This window comes from Chrysochloris asiatica, unplaced genomic scaffold (assembly GCF_000296735.1).
Source record: "Chrysochloris asiatica unplaced genomic scaffold, ChrAsi1.0 scaffold00349, whole genome shotgun sequence".
Taxonomy (NCBI): domain Eukaryota; kingdom Metazoa; phylum Chordata; class Mammalia; order Afrosoricida; family Chrysochloridae; genus Chrysochloris; species Chrysochloris asiatica.
Genome location: NW_006408867.1, coordinates 1,462,175 through 1,485,125, shown reverse-complemented (window position 1 = coordinate 1,485,125; position 22,951 = coordinate 1,462,175). Strand labels below are relative to the sequence as shown.

The 22,951-nt window shown below is 38.0% G+C and overlaps 1 protein-coding gene across 1 annotated transcript; it reads right to left on the bottom strand.

Annotated features, from left to right (window-relative positions):
• Positions 1–2,629: 2,629 nt before the first annotated feature.
• Positions 2,630–22,652, bottom strand: LOC102833378 (dimethylaniline monooxygenase [N-oxide-forming] 5-like). The gene is made up of 8 exons (XM_006876000.1): positions 22,518–22,652; positions 18,961–19,149; positions 17,140–17,302; positions 15,159–15,301; positions 14,009–14,208; positions 7,237–7,586; positions 4,287–4,359; positions 2,630–2,984 (listed from the first exon to the last, which is right to left on the bottom strand). The coding sequence occupies exons 1-8, from the start codon at positions 22,650–22,652 to the stop codon at positions 2,630–2,632; spliced, it is 1,608 nt and encodes a 535-aa protein (XP_006876062.1).
• Between the last annotated feature and the right edge of the window lie 299 nt (positions 22,653–22,951).

Here is a 22,951-nt window from a genome sequence, read left to right as displayed (position 1 = left end):
TCATACTTTGGACATATTGTCAGGAGGGACCAGTCGCTGGAGAAGGATATCATGTTTGGTAAGGTGGAGGGTCAGAGAAAAAGAGCAAGACCCCCGGCAAGATGGATTTGCAAAGTGGCAGCAACAATGGGCTCAAGCATGGCAACAATTGTGAGGTTGGCCCAGGACCGGGCAGTGTTTTGTTCTGTTGTGCATAGGGTTGCTACAAGTTGGTACTGACTTGATGTCACCTAACAACAACAACAACGGTTGGGGACCAGCCCCGACAAACTTATTAGGGGGCTTATGAAGGGAGATGTGGAGTTGGCGAAAGAAATTACACAGAGTCAATGGTTTGTGCTGAATTTTGATTGAAGCTTTTTTACTTAATTTTTTCAGCTTCTTATATACCATTACAATACACTATGACTTCATAATAATTATTTTTTGAAGCATTACACATCCTTGATTATTTCAATTTTTTTTACTTTGTGTTTATACAATGTTGACAAAGGTATTTTTTTTTTAAACAGTTTTTTTTTGGTTTATTTATATCCAGTTTTTTTCATTCATTTTTTTGACATCCTAAAATGTTAAGTTAACCTTAAAACATAATTCTAAATCTTAACTCCTATTTCTACCTTCACCTATTATTTTTTATAGATTTATTAAGTACAACATGTACCTAAACATTATTTTCTATGGTAATTGACAACACAGTTGTTTTTTATGATTGATTAAACAAGAAAAACAAGAACATAAAAAAGCACTTAAAGTTTTGTAGTTAAGAAGAAATGGAACAACTTCCTTATACTAGCAACTTTTTAATTTAAAACACTTAGTTAAATTTCTACCTATGATTTATTACTGTTCCCCCAGCCCTTAATTGCGTCTTAGCTAATTTTCTAGAGGTTTTAATGTCCCTGACCGAAACTACACAGAATGTTGAATGCAATTTTAAACTTGAACTAGCAATGCTATAGCTGACGTTGTTTTCCTCTAGTGGTGAAATTTATTGTTAGTGTAAAAACAAATAGTTACACATGATTGAATGTGGTGTAATGGTACCTAAAAACAAGTTTCAAATCTCTAATATAATTCCTACTAAGATTTTACTGAAAACTTTTATTATAAAATAAAAAAAAATTAAAGTTAAGCTGACTAAAAGAAAGGGACAGAAACTGCAAACCCCCCGCATAAAATTTCTCCTCGGGGCCTTGCCTTCCAAGGAAAAACTCATTGTGGCCTTGCTTAGCAATAAGCCCTTCATGCTTAGGGTCCTCCACTGTGTTCCTTGATAACATGGCTTCTGCCAAACAACCATGTTCTTAAATGAGCCACTCCTCAGAAACCTTACACAGGGCTGCTATGAGTTGGAACTAACTCCATGGCATTTAACAACAAAACAACAAATATTCTTAAATATGTACTATTTAATATTATATAAATGATAAAAATTGCTAATATTTTCTCAAATAAAAATAAAACTTTGGGGTCATTGTTAGGATTTATACTACCAGAACATTTGGCAATCTTTATTGAATTTGAATGTTGCTCCTGCTGTTGCTATGTGCTACTGAGCCCGTTCCAGTTCCCACTCATAGTAACCCTATATAGAGTTTCCAAGGCTGTAAATCTTTACAGGAGCAGAAAATCTCATCTTTCTCTCTGAGTGGCTGGTAGATTTAAACTGCTGACCTACAATTAGCATTCCAACTTATACGCCTCTCTGGTACCAGGGCTTCTTTGAATATGCATGAGAAGTATTGAAATGATACTGATTGTTTTTAGAACCTTTGAATATCTTTTATAGAAATACAAAACTATTAAGTCTCTATGAGCATTAGAGATTTGGCACAACAGTTAATCACTCAGCTGCTAACTGATAGGTTCAAACCTAACCAGCTGCACATTGTACACACATTGCCTACATGGGATTCCTCAGAGGAATCCATTTGGGTCTGATTTTCAGTTTGATTCTCCTTCCCTCTTGTGAATTCACAGGAGGTCAGATATGGTTCCCACACCATTCAGGCACCCTCCAAAGATAGTCTTTATTACTATCCTTCCTTAATCAATTCTGAATTCATTTCTACTTACTGTTAGAACAACTTATTCCTATTCCTAAACCTAACACACTATTCCTCAGTACCTCCTGGAGATTAGCATGATATACAGTTCAAAAAAGCTTACTTCTCAGAGACCTGGTATGGTGCTGCAGGATAAGCACTTGACTGCTAACCACAAGGTTGGTGGTTCAAACCTTCCAGCCACTCCTAGGAAACCCTATAGAGAGTTGCAATAACTTCTTAGAAAGTGTTTGGGAATATTCTTTACAACTATATTCTTATAACCTGAAGACTTAATATGATTTGTCAGTTAATCAGCATAATAAATGCCTGACTTGCTTGTTATTTCACTGCTGTAGACATAGTATTGTTGTTGTTAAGTGCAATTTTCCCGACTCATAGCAACCCTGAATAGGGTTTCCGAGGAGTGGCTGATGAGTGTTAACTGCCAACCTTGCAATTCAAACTGACCTTGGGATCCAGTACTTAGCCTATGGTGCTACACTAATTTAGTAAATACCATTTGCTGACTTTAATCATTTTAGTCATTCTACATAACTTTTGTTCTGTTTTATGGAGGATTACCCTTTTAAAACGAGCAGAGAGAAAACAAAGAGAAGAAGAGCAGCACAGATACGTTTAAGCCAAAGTGATACAAAGGAGGGAGGCTGGTCACAGCTGAGGATGCGAGTCCTCAGGGGTTTGATGATCCGTGCTCTCTGGGTCAGGATGGCCTCCCGGGCCTTGTGCCATTTCCCTGGGCCCTGCAGGCGGTACTGGTATGGAGTACATGGACCAAATAATACCTCTAATGCTAATTTTGGATCTGAGAAGAAGAGAGAGAGAAGGTTGGGCTTCACTCCTATTTCGGAGGCAATCTCATCCATGTACTTCACAAACGCCACGTTTCGAGCCACACGTGGGCTTTTCACGTATCTGAAATCAAAAGAGAATAATCAGGAAACCATGTCGGATTCTGGTCACTATGCTTACATGGAATTTAGTGAGTAGAAAAGCTGAATCAAGCCATCTTTTTTGCATGTGAAAATCTCTGGTTGTTAATGTTCTTGGTCCATCCAGAGGTGCCTCAGAAGAAATGCCTGGTGATCTGCTTCTGAAAAATCAACCACTGAAAGCTCTACGGAGCATAGTACTACTTGGATACACAAAAGTTGGAACTGATTAGATGGTCAGTGGTTTTAGGTTTTATGCATGTGAATTGGGAGAAATAAAATAACTGTTTTCTCTGTGTTCAGATTTGTGTGTTGGTTTACTAACATAATTTCAAACCTCCCCCATTTGCTGAAGTTATTTGATAGTTATAGGCATGCTTATTTGAAGTTTTGGTAGTTTAGCGAATTTATTCTCTTTTGCTAGCCTCTGTATTTCGGATCGTTTCATCTTGACCCAAAGTTGAGGGCTACTACATCATATTAAGTCATTTTGGTCTTCAGATTTTGATATACAAATTATGAGTATGTTTAGTTTGAGTGACAGGAGTCAGACTCCTGTGTTGTACCTATGTCAGCATAAGAGTATTATTTTTGTTATTGTTAGGCATGTTTTAAAACTTCTTTAGAATAAACTTTTTCTTTTTTCAATTAGCGTTACCATATGTTTCTAGAATTTTGGTTTTCAGAGTATAGATAACTTGATATGTATGAAAAATCTCAGCCAGTACTAAACACATTCTTAGTTTTGATCTTTCAGAAAAATTCTCCACCAAAAATAATTTTATCAAGAGGCTTCTCAACTAATTCCGAAGTTTTTCTGAATAGTTTAAACTAATTTTTTAGATTATTTTGCCTGAGGTTAGTGTTTCAAATAAGTAGGTTGTCCATTTGCTCCTTCCTTTGTTTCCAAGTGAAACTTGTTTATAGACCAGAATTTATTGGTATAAAAAGCATGCAACAAGCATGTGACTTGTAATCTCCTTTGCTTCACTTTTCCACACATCATTACTAGGTTACAGTTTTTTTATTTCACCCAACTCACAACATTAAGCCAAAAACCAGCTGCCCCGTTTTTGTAAGTAGATTCCGACTCACAGTGACCCCTTGCAATCCTTCATCCACATATTCCATGGACAATCAATAAATACGACTAAAACAAATGATGATATTGAGAGTACAGAGCGATCCTCTTTAGCTCCCGATTGCTCAATGACAAACAGATAAAAGCATATAGCATCATCACTTGAGGAAATTGTTTTGATTTCATTGTAGCTAAATTTCTTACTCTTTGTCTAGTTTGTTCCTCTTCTGTTTGATGTCAGCCAACATGTCATTCATGGAGGGTAATTTGTTCAGCCCTAGGAAAGAAAATCCAGAATATGAAGATTCTTTGGACAAAGAATGGAATCAAGGGCAATGAGTCTAGGAAGACATGAGCATGCACACCAGGTAGCATTCACAGGTAGAAACTTTCCCTAGAGGAGAGCTTCTAGACCTTCTATTTCTGAATGCTCTTTTTCTGAATGTGGGGTGGGTTATTTGGATTTATCATTAACTGTTTTCTAACCTCATGACTTGGGATGTTAAGAATTTACCCTGAGATCTTTTGTGTGTATTGGTGTACTTTGTTTTAGAGTACTTTTGAACATCTCAAAATATCAAGACCTGCTCTGCTGATGCTCACATGATTTTGCAATATTTTCCCTATTGACTTCAGAGGATTTACACTCTCAAAATAACCTTCATAAACCCTAGAACTAAATGCATAATCCCTCACTATTCCATTTCCAAGGGACATTCAATAATGGAAAATGCTGTGATGAAAAAGAAGAAAAAGACTAAATAAATAAATAAACAGATAAATGAATAAGGGAAATTCTAGCGGAAGGGATGGAATCCCTGGGTGACACAAACAGTTAAGTTCTTGACTACTAACCCACAGGCTGCTGGTTTGAATCCATCCAGAGGCACCTCAGAAGAAAGTCCTGGTGATCTGTGACCAAAAGGTCACAGCCATGAAAGCCCTATAGAGCAAAGTTCTACTTGGTAGCAGTGGAGTTGCCAGTAGTTGGAAATGCATTTGACAATTGGTTTGGCTTTTTTTTTTCTTGATACTGGAAGAAGTTGTGGTGCAAAGCTCATGGTTTCTGGAAAGGGCAATTTCAGGGATACAGAGCAGCACTAAGGGAGGTAGGCCTGTTTGGTTTCTCATTAGGTATGTGACCTTGGGCAAAACACTTAACCTCTGATATTCTGTTTATTTATCTATAAAATTAGGGTTACAATTTTCAGAGGCTATTTAACAGACTAATTTATGTAAATTTAATAGCTACCAGTGTGTCAGGCAAAGTGAACACCATTCCCTACTGCTTGCCTGTCTGCACTTGTCCTTCAAGATTCAGTCAGGTGATCTTGTCCTCAGAAACTTTCTATGACCCTCGGCATCTTGCCTTCTTCACCCAGGCAGAGGGGATGTGGGGTATGACACTTTGGTTTTTCCATAGTGACTGTGCATAGCTCTATCATATGTCTATCTTTATCACCAAAACAAAAAAGGCGAACACACTACCAATGAGTTGATTCTGACACATAGCGAACCTACAGGGCAGAGTAGAACTGCTCTTTAGGGTTTCTAAGACTATAAACCTTTACAGGAGCAAACAGTCTCATTGTTTTATCACAGAGTGCTGACCGTGTTCTACCAGCTATTCTGCAGGAGAAAGATGAGGCTTCCTGTTCCCATAAAGATTTACAGCCCCGGAAACCCTGTACAGGGTCACTATGAGTCAGAACTGACTGCATGGCACATAACATCAACAACAACAATCTTTTATCATAGGACACTATGATTCTTCACTAGTCTATTCCCAGTTGGCTTGTGAAATCCTCAAGGGCAAAAATCTTTTTGTATTATTATCTTCAAGGTTGCACATAGTGCAGACACTTGCTGGGAACCCTGTAAATGTTTATTCCTCTGATCCAAACATATAGAATGTGATCTCTTGTTCTGTTGTGCAGCCCCAGAGTTTTGGCAATAAAGAGTGAAGAGTAGGATATTGGAGAACTCAATCTTATAAAGCACAATTTAGGAGGTAACAACTCATTTGCACATGGATTTCTTATTTTTCATAAAGATACACTGTGTATTTCTTCTAATAGCAAGTTCCCTTATTTAAATCTGACTCATTTCATACATATTTATTTAATTATAGTGTCCATATGGTATTATTATGAAGTAAGCAATTAATTCACAGGAGGCTTTTTGTTTGTTTGTTTGTTTTGTTTTAATTGTGTAGGAGAGGATTTTTCAGATGGATTATAGCTCTGTTATTTTATCTCCAAATATTATCAGTCACTAGCTGACATTATCTGGTCATATCTGTCACCAAGATATTTGTTGTCAGTTTTGTAGCCCACTTATTATGCTTCATGTTTCCTAATATAAGATTAAAATGGGCTCAAAACAACAACCTTGTGGTCTGAAGTCCATTGTTTATCCAACATGGACTTTTTATCATATAGATAACCACCATGCTCCCTTTTATCATATAGACTTGGAAAAATAACATGAGAACTATTTTGGCATTATTCTAGGTCTAAGAAATGACCATTAGTTCTGTTCAACTTTGTTTTGATCCTTTCATACGATTAGATGTTAGTTCCAGTATTGGTTGTATCTGAATGTGGGCTTGGGACAAAAGATTGAGGATGGAAAGTTTTAGTTTTGTTAAACCTGGCTACTAGAAAAATTAAGAGATGTTTCAATTATTCTATTATTTTAACTTTCTTTGTGTTGCATAGGGACCCTATTTCTATTTCAATAGTGTTTAATTTTCACTCATAGACATATTTCACTTACTGACATATTTAAAAGAAACTGATAACTAACAATTAACAATGTGTAAGCCCTTATAGAGGTGAAGATTATCTTGGTGTAGCACTGTAGAATAAGCACTGGACTGCTAGCCACAAGTTTTGGGGTTCAAACCAGTGTATCCTCAGAAACCCTATGTAGAGTTACTATAAGCTGGATCCAACTGATGGCACTTAAAAAACACAGCAGTAGCAGCAGCAGTAAAGACTGATGTTTTCAAGACCCAAGAAAACTGGTCTTTGTTGTATTTTTGTTATAGAATGTGGACTGACAGGCAAGGTATATAGCATTGCAGTTCCTCTCAAGTAACATCATATGTCCAGAAGTGTACTATACAGCCACATTGGCAGACAAGATATACCTTTGAATATGCGTACAACCCATCGGCTCTGGAGTTCTGACGTGGGAATGATGGCTCCCTCTGGCTGGAGGATGCCAATGAAAGCTAATGTTGGCTTCTCTAGCTGAGGAGGGAAGACAAATTTAAACATGGAATGCTGGCCGTCCAGAACGGTTTCATCATTTTCCAAAAATGGGAAAGAATATTTATATCCTGTGGCAAAAATGACAACATCAACGTCCTCTTCTGTGCCATCTTCAAAGATGGCTGACATCTGAGTGAACTCTCTCACATTTGGTTTTACCAGCACTCTTCCAGAAATTATACAGTTGGGTAGCTCGTCGCTGAAAGTTGCTCGCTGACTGAGAAATCTGTAGGATACAGTAAGATTTAGGGGAGTGAATTTAAATGACATTTGTAAAGAGCTAAATAAGAACCTCAGGGAAGAATAACAGATCATCGAATTATAATCCTAAACACTTTTCTTGTGTTCTCAGGGGAAACTGAATGAAAAACTATTTCAGTTCAGTAGCACATATATTTTTTCATTAGTTCATTTTTCTAGTGTTTATTCAAACCTGTTATGGCCCATGGGAGAGTCCAAAGGATTGCCCTGTATTAGGTAAGATATATTCTGAGACATATGGATGCCTACCAATTACAGGTGAAATCTGTGTTAAGGTAAGTGTTAACATAGGTAGAAAGACCTATTGCCTTATGAAAATGAGAATAGTAATGAAAACATGGAATGTATGAAATGTAAATCTAAGAAAATTGGAAATTGTCAGAAGTGAAATGGAACGCATAAACATCAGTATCCTAGGCATCAATGAGTGAAATGGACTGGTATTGGCCATTTGAATCTAACAATCATATGGTTTACTATGCTTGGAATGACAAATTGAAAAGAAATGGCATCACATTCATCATCAAAAAGAACATATCAAGATCTGTTATGAGGTACAACACTGTCTGTGATAGGATAATATCTATGCGCCTATTGGGAAGACCAGTTAATACCACTATTATTCAAATTTATGCACTAACGACTAAAGCCAGTCAGAATAAAATAAAAGAACTCTACCAACATCTTTAATTTGAAATTGATCAGACATGCAATCAAGATATACTGATAATCACTGGCAATTGGAATGCAAAGGTTGGAAACAAAGAAGAAGGATCAGTAGTTGGAAAATATGGCTTTGGTGATAGAAATGATGCTAGAGATTGCGTGATAGAATTCTGTCAAACCAATGATTTGTTCATTACAAATGCCTGTTTTTTCTTTTTTTTTCATAAGACAGTCAAGCATTTTACTATTATTTCCCCTCTTCAAACTAAGCCTAGATCCCTGTATCACAGAGCCCTGTTGTTCCAAGGTTAAGCATGCATCACTATTTACCTCTGTCCCACTTAGGCCATACAAACCTATCTCAGTGTTCCCCCATCTATATATTGTTCTTCTACCTCCTCCCGCTTCTTGTATTGCCCTCCCCAACACCCAAACTAAACCCTCCATCCCAACCCCACTGTTGTGGTTACCTCCATTTAAGACAGTTTATTTTATCCTATAATTTACCTGACCTTCTTACCACTTGGGTCTCTGTTCCTCTGTGTTTACCCTCTTTCACATTGTAATTGTTTTGATCATAGACTGATCTTCTGTTCTTATAATTTTATTCTGTTCTTGACTCTTCCATTTGTCAACTGAGTTCAGGGTGATGCTGCCACATACGTCATTCTCTGGTTGTTGTCTGTCCTTGTTGGTTCTCAGACTACAGAATTTCCTTTAGGATTTTTTCATAGCAGAGTTGGCTTTGGCAAAATCCCTTAGCTTCTGTTTATCCTGGAATGTTTTGACTACACCATTGTATTTGATTGACAGCTTTTCTGGGTAGAGGATTCTTGGTTGCCAGTTTTTTTCTTTTCTGGTTTTATATATGTCTCCCCATTGCCTTCTTGCCTGCATGGTTTCTGTTGAGAAATCTGAGCTTAATCTGATTTGTTGGCTTTGTATGTTACACTTCTTTTTTCCTAGATGCTTTCAGGATTCTGTCTTTATCTTTGATTTTGGAAAGCTTGATTATTATGTCTTGGTGATTATCTTTTAGGGTCTACCCTTTCTGGGGTTTTTGAGCTTCTTGAATGCTTATCCTTTTGCTTTTCAGGATGTTAGGGAAATTTTCTTCCAGAAGCTCTTCAACTATCTCCTCTGTGAACTTGTGTGCTTCTTCCTGTTGTGGAATGCCAGTAATTCTTAAGTTATTTCTCTTCATGTTGTCCAACATGAATCTTAGGCCTTCTTGGGATTTTTTTTTATCCTTTTTTTGTGCTTGCTCTTTTGTCTTAGTAGTGTTGAGAGATTTATCTTCTAGCTCACTAGTTCTGGCTTGTATTGCTCCAATTCTACTCCTTTGCCCTTTCAGTATATTGTCCATTTCTGATATTCTATTATTAATCATTTGGACCTCTTTCTGTAGGTTCTGAATAGTTTCCAATGCTGTATCTATCTTATTTGATTGTTCCTATTGCGCTTTCCTGACTTCTTCCTTATTTTTCTCAACTCCATTGTATAGTGTTTTGATACATTTTATAATCATTTTTCTGAATTCCTTCTCAGGCATTTCCAAAGCATGCCCATCTTTCAGTATGGAGTGTAGGTCTACTTCCAGCTCATTTGCCTTAGTCACTTTATCTCATTTCTAGACATGTGCTGATATGGTTATCTGTTTCTGTTTCTGGTTTTTATGTTTTTTTTTTTTGTTTTTTTTAGCATATTCCAGAGTTATCTGTGGCCTTAATACTTGTATGGGTGCTTATTTTGTTAATTTTTATGCTTTCTGAATGCCTCCAGGTAGATGTGATCAGGAGATGGGCCTCCCTTTTCACTCTTCTTCCTGAGAAATTTCAATATGCTACTATTGGTCATTGTGATGTAACTCAGGATTTAAATTTTGGCCTATTTCCTTTTTAGTCTGTCTGTCCCACTCCACAATCCCCATTCAGGTCTTTTTCTTAGTGATAAACAGTTCAGGGCCAGCTTTGGCTATTTTGCACTGCTGTTTGGTTTTAAGTGGAAACTGTCACTTTAAATTTTGAGAAGATCTGTACATAGTAGAATCCTCCAGGGGTGGGATGGGGTGTCCACTCACTCAGGCACGCCCTCTAGTCACCAGAATAGAGGTGTGCAGACAGCGAGAGACCAATGAGCAGATACAAAAAAAAAAAAAAGAAAAAAGAACGTCCACACCTTTATCTCCACTGTTCTGTCAGGTGTCCATGGCTTATCTAATCCTTCCCCCACTTGTTCTTGCCCAAGATGGTGGCTTTGGGAGCATCTGAGTGTCTTGAATTAGGAAGCAATGAATTTCTTGCTTCTGCTACAAATTCGCCTAGCCATAAGCCTTCCAGCCTTTTAAATGTTCCTTTATATGTGGTTCATAGTTCTGGGACCATCCCCTGAGCCTTTTTGGTCCTGTATTCTGGTTGTTGCTGATGGAGCTCCTCACTGCTCTTATACCTGATCCACCAAATACCTTTTTTAAACAGCATAAGAGACGACTATACACATGGACCTCACCAGATGGAACACACAGAAATCAAATTGACTACATTTGTGGAAAGAGATGGTGGAGAAGCTCCAAATAATCAGCCAAAAAAAGGCCAGGGGCAGACTGCTGGAACAGATTATCAATTGCTCATATGCAAATTCAGACTGAAGCTGAAGAAAATGAAAACAAGTCCACAAGAGCCAAAATAGGACCTTGAATATATCCCACCTGAATTTAGAGATCATCTCAAGAACAGATTTGATACAAAGACCAAAGGCAAAAACCGTTATGGATGACATCAAGAAAATCATACAGGAAGAAAGCAAAAAGTCATTAAGAAGACAAGAAAGAAGGAAAAGACCAAAATGGATGTTAGAAGAGACTCTGAAACTTGCTATCCAGTGTAGAGATGCTAAAGCAAATGGAAGAAATGAGGAAGTACAAGAGCTGAACAGAAAATTTCAAAGGTCAGTTCAAGAAGACAAAGTCAAATATTATAACGAAATGTACAAAGATCTGGAGTTGGAAAACCAAAAGGGAAGAACACTCTCAGCATTTCTCAAGCTGGGGGAACTGAAGAAAAAATTCAAGCCTTGACTTTTGTTTTTGAAGGACTCTATGGGCAAATTATTGAATGATGCAAAAGAAGATGGAAGGAAAATAGAAAGCTACTGTACCAAAAGGAAATGGTCGATATTCAACTGTATCAAGAGATAGCATATGATCAAGAGCCAATGATACTGAAGAAAGAAGTCTAAGGTACATTGAAGAAATTGGCAAAAAACAAGGCACTGGGAATTGATTAAATAAGAATTGAAATCTTTCAACAAAATGAGGTAGCACTGGAGGCACTTACTTACCTATGCCAAGAAATTTGGAAGACATCTATCTGGCCAGTTGATTGAAAGAGATCCATATTTGCACCCATTCCAAAGAGGTGACCCAGTGGAATGCGGAAATCATCGGACAATAGATTTGATATCCCATGTGAGTAAAATTTTATTAAAGGTAATACGGAAACGGCTGCAACCATACATTGACAGAGAATTTTCAGAGGTTCAAGTCAGATTAGAAAAGGATGTGGAACGAGGAATATCATTGCTGATGTCAGATGGATCTTGGCTGAAAGCACAGAATACCAGAAAGATGTTTACCTGTGCTTTATTGACTACACAAAGGTTTTCAATTGTGTGGATCATGACAAGGTATGGACTACATTGCAAAGTGTGAGTATTCCAGAACACTTAATTGTGCTCAGGAGGAACCTGGGCCTGGACAAAGAGGCAGTTGTTCAAACAAATATGGGAACACTGAATGCTTTAAAATTAGGAAAGGTGTGAGACAAGTTTGTATTCTTTCACCATACGTATTCAGCCTGTATGCTGAGCAAATAATCCGAGAAACTGGGTTATCTAAAGAAAAATGTGTTATCAGGATTGGTGGAAGACTCATTAACAACCTGTGATATGCAGATGGTACAACCTGGTTTGCTGAAAATGAAGAGGACTGAAACTAATTTCTGATGAAGATCAAAGAACACAGCCTTCCGTATCGATTGCATTTCAATGTAAAGAAAAAAAAAATCCTCACCACTGGACTAATAAACAACATTCTTACCAATGGAGAAAAGATTGAAGTTGTCAAGGACTTCATTTTTCTTGGATCAATAATTAACACTCATGGAAGCAGCAGTTAAGAAATCAAACGACGTATTGCATTAGGCAAATCTGCTGCACAAGACATTTTTAAAGTGTTGAAGAGCAAAGATGTCAGCTTGTGGACTAAGGTGCACCTGACTCAAGCCATGGTATTGTCAGTAGCCTCATATGCATGTGAAAGCTGGACAGTGAATAAAGAAGACTGTAGAAGAATTGATGCATTTTAGTTATGGTATTGGAGTGCCATGGGCTGCAAAAAGAACCAACAGATCTGTGTTGGAAGAAGTGCGGCCATAGTGCTCTTTGGAGGCTAAAATGGCCAGACTTTGTCTTTCATACTTCAGACATATTGTCGGGAGGGACCAGTCACTGGAGAAGGATATCATGTTTGGTAAGGTAGAGGGTCAGAAAAAAGGAGGAAGACCCCCAGCGAGATGGATTAGCAAAGTGGCAGCATCAGTGGGCTCAAGTGTGGCAACAATTGTGAGGTTGGCCCAGGAATGGGCAGTGTTTCTTTCTGTTGTGCCTAAGGTTGCTATGAGTCAATACCGACTTGATGGCACCTAACAACAACAACATAGAGAAGTAAGAATTATCCTGTGAGGTTGACTCTTGCAATCACAACCTTGTCTATGGCAATATATACTTACAACTTGATGTTAAAACTGGAAGAATTTACCCTAAGTTGTATTCCCTTAATGATCAGTGAACTGAAAGCTTTTATTTTATTATTTGCCATTGAGTCGACTCTGACTCATGGGGGTCTTATTTATAAGAGAATGAAACCTTGTTCAGCTCTGCACCATCCTCACAATTGTTGATATGTTTGAGCCCATTGTTTTGGTTATTGTGCCAATTCATCTCATTGAGGATTTCCCCTGTTTTCACTGACTCTTTGTTTTACTAAACATAATGTCATTTTATAGAAAATGAAAGGTATTGAGTCCCAAATGCATGCTAGGTACTGGGTCCAAATGAGAAAGAAATATTGACCCTCTTATACTGGACACATTTGATCTGTGAAGATACAGATAAGGAACTAAGGTAGGAAAAATATAGAGAAAATGATCCCAACTGGGGAAGTAACGTTGTTGTGTGTATGCTTCTTGCTTATTGCAACAACCAAAAACAAAGTAGTAGAAGCCAAGGGTAAGAGCAGTTGGACCTGTCAGGATATTTCAGGAAATTGGTTTCTTCCTTCTCCGTTCACCAACTACCATGTCCTGGAGGCAGATAATGGAAGACGAGGAGGCACATATCTACTCAATACAGCATAGATTCTCTTTAGGATGAAAGCTTGTTTTCAAGTTCTCACAGTGCTCCTAGACCCAAAACTCTGGAGGGTGTTACTGGGACTTACAATCCCCATTTTAGATGCCCACTTCTGTTGTGGCACGGTAGGATAAGTGCAGGCCTGCAAAGTCAGTTTGAACCACAAAGTTGGTGGTTTAGACTCACTAACTGCTCCTCTGAAACCCTATACTGTCAGTCTGAAACCCTATACTCGGAAACCCTATACTTGAGTCAGTCGGAAATGACGGCAATAATACCATTGTGAATTTTTTAAAAAGTCCTAGATCATACCTGTGCTGTGATTGCAGACCATAAGTATCATGGTTAAATTTGGCATTTAATTTGTTTTCTGACCATTGGTTGATCAAGAAAGTGGGGAGAAAATCATCACGAATACTCTTAAAGCGAGTGAAGAGGGCAACATCCATGGGGTACCCATTATCCCAAACTCGGTTCCGTATCCATGCACCTTGCCTTGTGCTGATGAACACCTGGAAGAGAGAGGAAAGAACACAACAATAATTAACTTTCATTGATTCATATGTAGTTAACACAAATACTAAATTGAGTGATAAGTCTTAGACAACTATCTGCTTTTTTTATCTTTATTCTATTCTACCCAAAACCTCCACCTCACATATTTTGCTTAAAATTCCCTTCTCTTTGAGGAAGACTCAACTTAAAAATTAATGGCAAGAAATTTTGTTACTCTTTCTTCCTACCACCTTCCAAACATCAAAGTGAAAGGCTTTAGGAAAGGCTGATTATCTTTGGGAGTCCCTGGGTGATACCAACAGTTAAGTGCTTAGCTGTTTATGAAAGGTTGGAGGTTTGAATGTATCCATAAGTGCCTACCAGGAAACACTTGGTTAACTACTTAAAAAAAAACAAAAAACAGTCATTTAAAACCTGTGGGGCACAGTTCTACTCTGACACACATGGGGTCATCATAAGGCATGGGCAACTAAATAGCATCTGTTTTGTTTTTTTAAAGCTGAGAAAACAGGTGATGCATGTAAGTATGACTAGCTTACAGCCCAAATGGGTCCACCATTCATTAATAATACTAAAAGTCTAGACTGCAGTCCTGGTGTGGCACTCTAGAATAAGTACTGGATGGACTGCTAAATGCAAAGTTGGTGGTTAAAACCCACCAGCCACTCCTTGGAAACCCTATACAGGGTCACTATGAGTCTGAATGGACTCCACAGCACTTACCAACAACAGAAGTCTAGGCTCCAAAGGAGTTATGCACTGAATGAAACACAGAAGAGTAGTTTGCATCTAGAGACCGTGTTAAATTTTTCTTTTTAAGGATTAATATTAACAGAGCGCATAATCTGAGTCTGGTCTTGCATAGGTGTGAATGCAATATTGAATAAAGCATGATCCTGGCTTGCACACAGCTCATGGTCTATTGTAGGAGACACAAGTTTCAAACCTGTTTAGCCATGTGGCCGAGTTCACATGCTATATCTGCTCCAGAATTCCCAATGCCGATGACAAGGACTCTTTTATCTACAAATTTTTCAGGTGTTCTGTAGTCACAGCTATGGAAATAGGAACCTCTGAACCTTTTGATACCTGTGAGGAGAGGATATAATAGCTTAGACCCAGGAATTTACATAGGAAAGTAGATGGTAACAAATGCTTACATGTGCTAGGCATAGTTCTAAGGGTTTACTTATAGTAATTCTTTTAATCTTCACAACTCACTGAGGCTGACACTAACATTATTTATGTTTTACAGATGAGAAGTTTAATGTGGAGAAAGTTTATTACTTGTTGAGGGTAACACAATAAGTATGCAGGAGAGCAAGGATTTGAACCTAAATAGATTGATTCCATGTTATTAATCTCCACAATAGAAGAGTACTTTAAAAGTCTTTGTGGCAATACTGTGTTAGCTATCTATCTATTTAAACTTTTTTTGTGAATTGAGTGAAAGTTTACAGACAAGATCATCAGTTTTACATCCAACAAATCATCTACTTCATTTCATCTCAATGATTGCAATCCCCTCCCTGTAACAACAGTTGTCTCGCTTTGTCCCTGTGGTTACCCATCTACAAATATCCTCTTTCAAATTTACATATTTGTGGGACACACACACACACATATATACATGGAGTCCTGGTGTGGTGCTGTGGGTTAATGTGCTGGATTGTAAGGTAGGTTTGAATTGCAAGGTCCATGGTTCTAGCTTACCAGCTTCTACATGGAAACCCTATACAGCTGCTACTCCCAAACAACTCAATGGCACTTAACAACAACATATACATATATATATGTCCCACTCTTCCTCCCATACCCATTCAGCCTGTGTCTCTGTCCATGTACCTACAGACAGAACACTGTTGTTTCAAGGTTCTGTATATATTCATATTTACCTCTATCCTCTTTAGCCTTTGCATACCTCCCTGTGTCTTCACCTGTTTTCATCATTCTTCTTCCAACCTCTCTCTTCTTGTATGTTGCCCTCCCTGTCCATATTTTTGCAGCAGTAAATAATAATAATAATGGAAATGAATATTTCAGCAAGTAATAAAACTTTTTGCACAGCTCCACATGTCAGATTTTGGTTTTGGTTGTGGCTTTTACTAAAGCAAGTTGTCAATATAAAATAAAATTTAACAGAATCAAAGTGAGTTGGAAAAAAATGTACATTTTCTTTAAGTGTCTCTGTTAAACTTCCCACACACCAGGCTGTAGGATGTAGAGGTCGAAGTATAGCATCATGATGTGTAAGCCAAGGTTTTAAGGACCACCTTGCTAAGCTCTGATCTAAAGAAACAAATGAAAACTCAGAAACAAATTTTACTGTGAAATTGTTCCTTTACAACATGACATTTAACAACCACACATAATGAAGTTACTTTAATTTTTCGTGATTTTATTGGTTGCCACAGGGTGCCGAGGTCTATTTCTTAGTTTATCCTACGTGTTGTTGCTGTTAAGTGCTGTTGAGTCACTTTAGACTCATAGCAACCCTTCATAGCATCTCTGAGGAGTGGCTGGTGAGCTTGAACTGCCAAAACCGACATTGCAGTCCAGTGCATCAACACGCAACGCCACACCAGAACTATGTGTTAGGCTTAAAGTAGACACTACCAATATGACAGAGTCCTGGTGTGGCACTGTGGGCTAATGTGTCAGACTGCAGAGTTGTTTGAACTGCAAGGTCGGTGATTCAAGCTCACCAGAAGCTCCTCGGAAACTCTCTACGTGGTTGTTATGGGTCAGAATCTACTTGATGGCACTTCATAACAACAACAACAACAACCAACATGAAGGTTCGTTATAATATCCCCCCCCCACCCCCAAAGCAATTGAAAAAATTAACCAAATATTCCTCCCTACACACCCATATTTGGGGTAGACTTGGGGGTAGAGTGTCATGTGTCTCTGGACAGGTGACCCACCTGGAAAGAACTGCAGTGGCAAAACAGAATCAGTGTAGTGGCCGCTGCATACCATGACTCCATCGAAGACGTGGGTTTCCTGCTTTCCCTCTGTCTCTACCAGGACATCCCATTGGCCAGTGGAAGGGAAATCAGAGTGCTTCTTCACACTGCACACTTTCGACTGGGCATAAAGTGAGAGTCTTTTCATTCTTTTTTTTTAAACATTTTTAATTATGTGTTGAGTGAAGGTTTACAGAACAGATCATCAACCCCACATTCAACAAATTATACACTTTGTGTCATTACAATGATTGCAGTCCTTCCATGTACCATCAGTTAACAGTATTTACCGCTGTTCACTTTAACTCTTGCATTGCTCCTGGTGCCTTAAACTACCTTCATCTTTCCTGTGCCAACTTCCCTCTTGTTGCATATTGCCTCCACCATCACCCAAGTTAACATGTGTCTAACTCTCAACCCAATAAATAATTTTCCCTTTCCTCTCACCCCTGTTAACCATTAAAGAATGATTCTTTTAGCAAGAAGATGTTTTCTTAAATTTTTACAACAGTGGTTTCATACATTTGTCCAAAGTTACATTCTTAATCTCTGATCACCTTCCATTTTTGTCAGTGAAGAGTCGGCGTCTCATAGCTCCTACCCCTAGTAGGATCTGGCACCTAATTCTCTACTAGAAATTTTTAGGAATTTTCTTGTGTGGCTTTTACCATTGTCTCTTCAACTGAGAGTAAGGCTTAACTGTGGTTGTTGCAGTATAGAATACCAAACACACTGGATATATTAATACTCATATACTCAAGTATGAACCAGAAAGTAGGGTTGGAACACACATGTACAGTGTCTACACTGTGTGGTCTCTGAAATGAGAACAAACCCTGTGTCATGCATATTTTTTGGAATGTTCTCAAAAGCACATTTATTTGTCACTTATAATCTAACATTTGTTGTTAAGGGCTGTTGAGTTGGTTCCGACCCAAAGTGACCCTGTATAGGGTTTCCGAGGAGTGGTTGGTGAGTTCAAACCACTGACCCTGTGGTTAGCAATCCATTTCTTATCCTATAGCACCACAACAGGACTCCACACATATATTAGAAATAGAAAATTTCTGAATTTAGAAATAGGAACATTGAGGTACATGAGGTATATATTTAACAACCTCTCTAAACAGCCAGGCACATATATGTTGTGATAAAGAAAATGTAACATATAGTTAAATCTGTGTAAGTTGGCTTTGAGACATTAAATAAATCATAAAGAACACCCTTAATCTCTGACTTAAAGATAAGATGCTACAAATCGCTAATTTCTGATGTTAGAGCAAATGATATAACATATTACATTACAATGTTAGCCATTACATTACCTGACCCTTACTGTGTGAAAACAAGGTGAAAAAATCGTAGATAAACCATGGATATAAAAAATCGTAGATAAACCATTGAGAGAAGGCAATGACAGACTGCCTATCACTGCTGTCTTACAACCCCAGCTACAAGCACTGACCATGGTCAAGCCTTCCTCCTGAAACTACACATTAAAGGCTAAAGCCTGAAATCTAGATCTGAACTCTAGCCATATTACTAATCTTATATTATCATGATTCTTCAATCCTAATAGAATGACTTGTGGTTTTACCCGTGTGTCTGTTTTGCCATGACGACCTTATAATACACTAAATGAGTTTATACATAATAAATTTGATTATCTACTTAATTTCAAAATTAAACCCCACAGGATACTACTTCCATAGTCTTGGGCCTACATAGACTCTACACTGTATTCATAGTGTGGTAATCATAGAACTAACATTTTCTTACCAGAAATCGGATGTATTTGTTAAGGTTGAATTGCCTGGCATACATCCTGACATATTCCATCATTTTGGAATTGTGCAGATAATTGGGATAGTCATCAGGAGCAGGATAGTCACTATAGGCTGTCATTTCCTTTGAAGTGTTGCAGATCACAGATTTGTACATTCTGGCCTTGTGACCTTTAGGATTTTCCTGCAGGGGAGAAAGACATCTGAACTGAACAATGAGGCATCTATCTCTAATGCTTCCCTCACACTAGGAAACAGTCAACTCTCCATTATCCACCGTAATGGAGAAGGCCAAATATTGAAGACAAGTAACGTTCTCAAGTAATCTAAGGTTTTGATTTTACTTCTTCAAGAAGGGAAACATAACCTTGGGTTTTAGATGCTGAAGATGATGATAGGCAAAGGGATCACGGGCAAAGATGTATGGGTAGCCCTCTCCGTAGACCATATTTCATTTCTGTCAATCTTTTCAAAAGAAGGGTGAAAACTCCCATTAAAAACTCTTGTCCATAAACTATTTCATTTGATCCTTGAAACAGACCTGTGATAGAATTTTTATCTTCACTTAGATTTGAGAAGACTCTGGTTTTGAAATGTTAAGTCTCCAAAGTCAAACATCAATTAAGTGGGATAGTTGATATACAACCTAGATATACTGTATGTAATGTCTAGGTTCTTTTCATTATCTTATTGGGCCTAGAAGCCTTATATAGAACATTTACCTGTGTGAATTAAAAATTAATTAATATTTAAGGGGGAAAATATTAAGATTTGACAAAAGTATAATACTGAGTGCTTCATAATACATATTAGTATGCTGTTTTTGTATTTTTCCAAATCAAGTGTCTCCTTTGAAAAGAATTTGTGGTTCATTGCATATTAAATGATGTCAAAATGGGTTTGCTGTTGTTGTTGTTAGGTACCATCAAGTCGGTACCGACCCATAGCGACCTTATGCACAACAGAACAAAACACTGCCCAATCCTGGGCCAACCTCACCACTGTTGCCACGTTTGAGTCCATCGATGCAGCCACTTGGCCAATCCATCTCATTGGGGGTCTTCCTCTTTTTCTCTGACCCTCCACCTTACCAAACATGATATCCTTCTCCAGCGACTGGTCCCTCCTGACAATATGTCTGAAGTATGAGAGATAAAGTTTGGCCTCAAAGGAGTACTCTGGCTGCACTTCTTCCAAAACGGATCTTCTGGTTCTTTTGGCAGCCTATGGCACTTTCAATATTTTCCTCCAACACCATAACTCAAAAGCACCAATTCTTCTACGGTCTTCCTTATTCACTGTCCGGCTTTCACATGCATATGAGGTTATTGGAAATACCATGGCTTAGGTCAGGCGCACCTTAGTCCTCAAGCTGACATCTTTGCTCTTCAACACTTTAAAAAGGTCTTGTGCAGCAGATTTGCCTAATGCAATACGTCGTTTGATTTCTTGACTGCTGCTTCCGTGAGTGTTGATAGTTTATCCAAGAAGAATGAAGTTCTTGACAACTTCAATCTTTTCTCTGTTGATAAGAATGTTGTTTATTGGTTCAGTGATGAGGATTTTTGTTTTCTTTAGATTGAGATGTAATCCATACCGAAGGCTGTGCTCTTTGATCTTCATCAGTAAATGTTTTAAGTTCTCTTCATTTTCAGCAAGCAAGGTTGTATCATCCGCATACCTCAGGTTGTGAATGAGTCTTCCTCCAATCCTGATGCCACGTTTTTCTTCACAGAACCCAGCTTCTTGGATTATTTGCTCAGGTTGAAAAAGTATGCTGAAAGAATACAACCTTGTTGGGTTACACAACAACAAATAAGAATAGACTTTCGGAAATCTATTTTTAAAAAAGTATTTGTGTTTGAAAACAGTCTTCAGATTTGAAGATACATCTAAGGCTTGGACTTTCAATGCAGTCAACTTGGAAATTCTACCCAGAAGCCTCTCTCAAGCTCCGTATGTAGTCCAGTAATCAAACCATCTTTTCCTCTCTCCTCAAACTGCAACACCTACTCCCCAACTTACCTGGGGCTCATTACTTTGCTTCTTTGTTGTAAAAAATTGAGACAGAAGAGAATTTGCAGGAACTCTTACCGTCTCATTTAGCTAGTTTATCTAGTTGCTTTCTTGCCCATAAACTTAGTCTCTTTTGTTACTAAGATGCCTAACCTAAACAATAAAGTCATGGGTCTCATATTTTCTCACCAATTCAGAAACATCGCTCCAGCAATTCTCCCCTTTCGCTCACTTGCATCATAACTTTTCTCTTTCTATAACACCATTCTCAACAGGAAACTAATGTGTCACTTCTCATATCTTTTAAAAAAAGCTCTCACCCTCACCTCTCCCTCATCATACAGACTCTACCCTTTTTATAGGAAAACAATTTTTATAGTAAAATGCCTTGAAAGTAGCATTTACATTTGCTGTTTCTATTTTTACTTCTCCTTTTATTTCTGAAATCTATCCTATATCAGGTCTTATCCTCAATATTCCATAAAATTGCTCTTTTCAAGATCTGAGACCTCCATGCTGCTGAATCCAGTGGGTATTTTGTAATTCTTCAGTTTATCACAGGCATTAGAGCTGAAATGGACTGGTATTGGTCATTTTGAATCTGATGATCACATGGTTGACTGTGCCGGGAATGCAAAACGGAAGAGGAATGGGGTCACATTCATCATCAAAAAGAATATTTCAAGATCTATCTTGAAGTACAACACTGTGATAGGATAATATCTATATGCCTACTAGGAAGACCAGTTGATACAACTATTATTCAAATTTACACACCAACCACTAAAGCCAGTGATGATGAAATTGAAGAATTCTGTCAAATTATTCAGACTGAAATTGACCAAATATGCAATCAAGATGTACTGATAATTACTGGTGATTGGAATGCAAAGGTTGGAAACAAAAATAAAGGATCAGTAGTTGAAAAATACAATCTTGGTGATAGAAACGATGCTGGATATCACATGATAGAATTTTGCTAGACCAATGACTTGTATATTGCAAATGCCATTTTAAACAACATAAAAGATGTCTGTCTATACACATGGACTTCACCAGATGGAATACATAGAAATCAAATTTACTATATCTGTAGGAGGAGACAGTGGAAAAGCCAAAAACAAGACCCAGGGCAGACTGTGGAACAGATGATATCAATTGCTCATACGTAAGTTCAGGCTGAAGCTGAAGAAAATTAAAACAAGTACATGAAAGCCAAAATATGACCTTGAACATATCCCATCTGAGTTTAGAGATCATCCCAAGAACAGATTTGATGCTTTAGACACTAAAGACCTGAAGAGTTGTGGGTTGGCATCAAGAACATCATACAGGAAGGAAGAAAAGGGTCATTAAGAAGATAAGAAAGAAGCATATTAACGCACAGCACCACACCAGGACTCCAGTAGAAGCTTAGCGCACATATTTGTTGAAAAAATGAAAGTAGCCAGGTTGAGAGCCAGGAATGTTTAGTGATGTCATCAGAGGAGAGTATGGCTCTCTAATGTAGGAAGTTTGGAAGCCATCCAAACTCACCTCATATCTCCAGATTCCTCCAATGTCATTGCTGTCTTCAAAGCAAATGGGCTCAAGTCCCTCCTCCAGGCAGCTCTTAATGGCACTTAGTCCACTGACTCCAGCTCCAATCACTGCAATTCTTTTCACTCCCATGGTCTCTTTTGTGAAAATAGCAAAGCGATCTGTCAATTGCACCTTTGGGGATAAAATCAGATTTAATTGCCAGTTAGCTAAGTGGAGGCGTCAGAATTTCCTAAATGATATTTAGTTTCACTCCTTTCAGCTTTGTTTTTGTTAGCTTCTGGGGAGTTGATCTCTGACTCATCGTAGCTCATGTGTTGTGTAAAACTTTCTTGGCTGTATCTTTATGGAAGCAGATTACCAGGTCATTTCTTCTGCAGTGCCACTTGGTGGGTTCAAACCTCTAATCTTTACGTTAGCAGCTGAGAGTA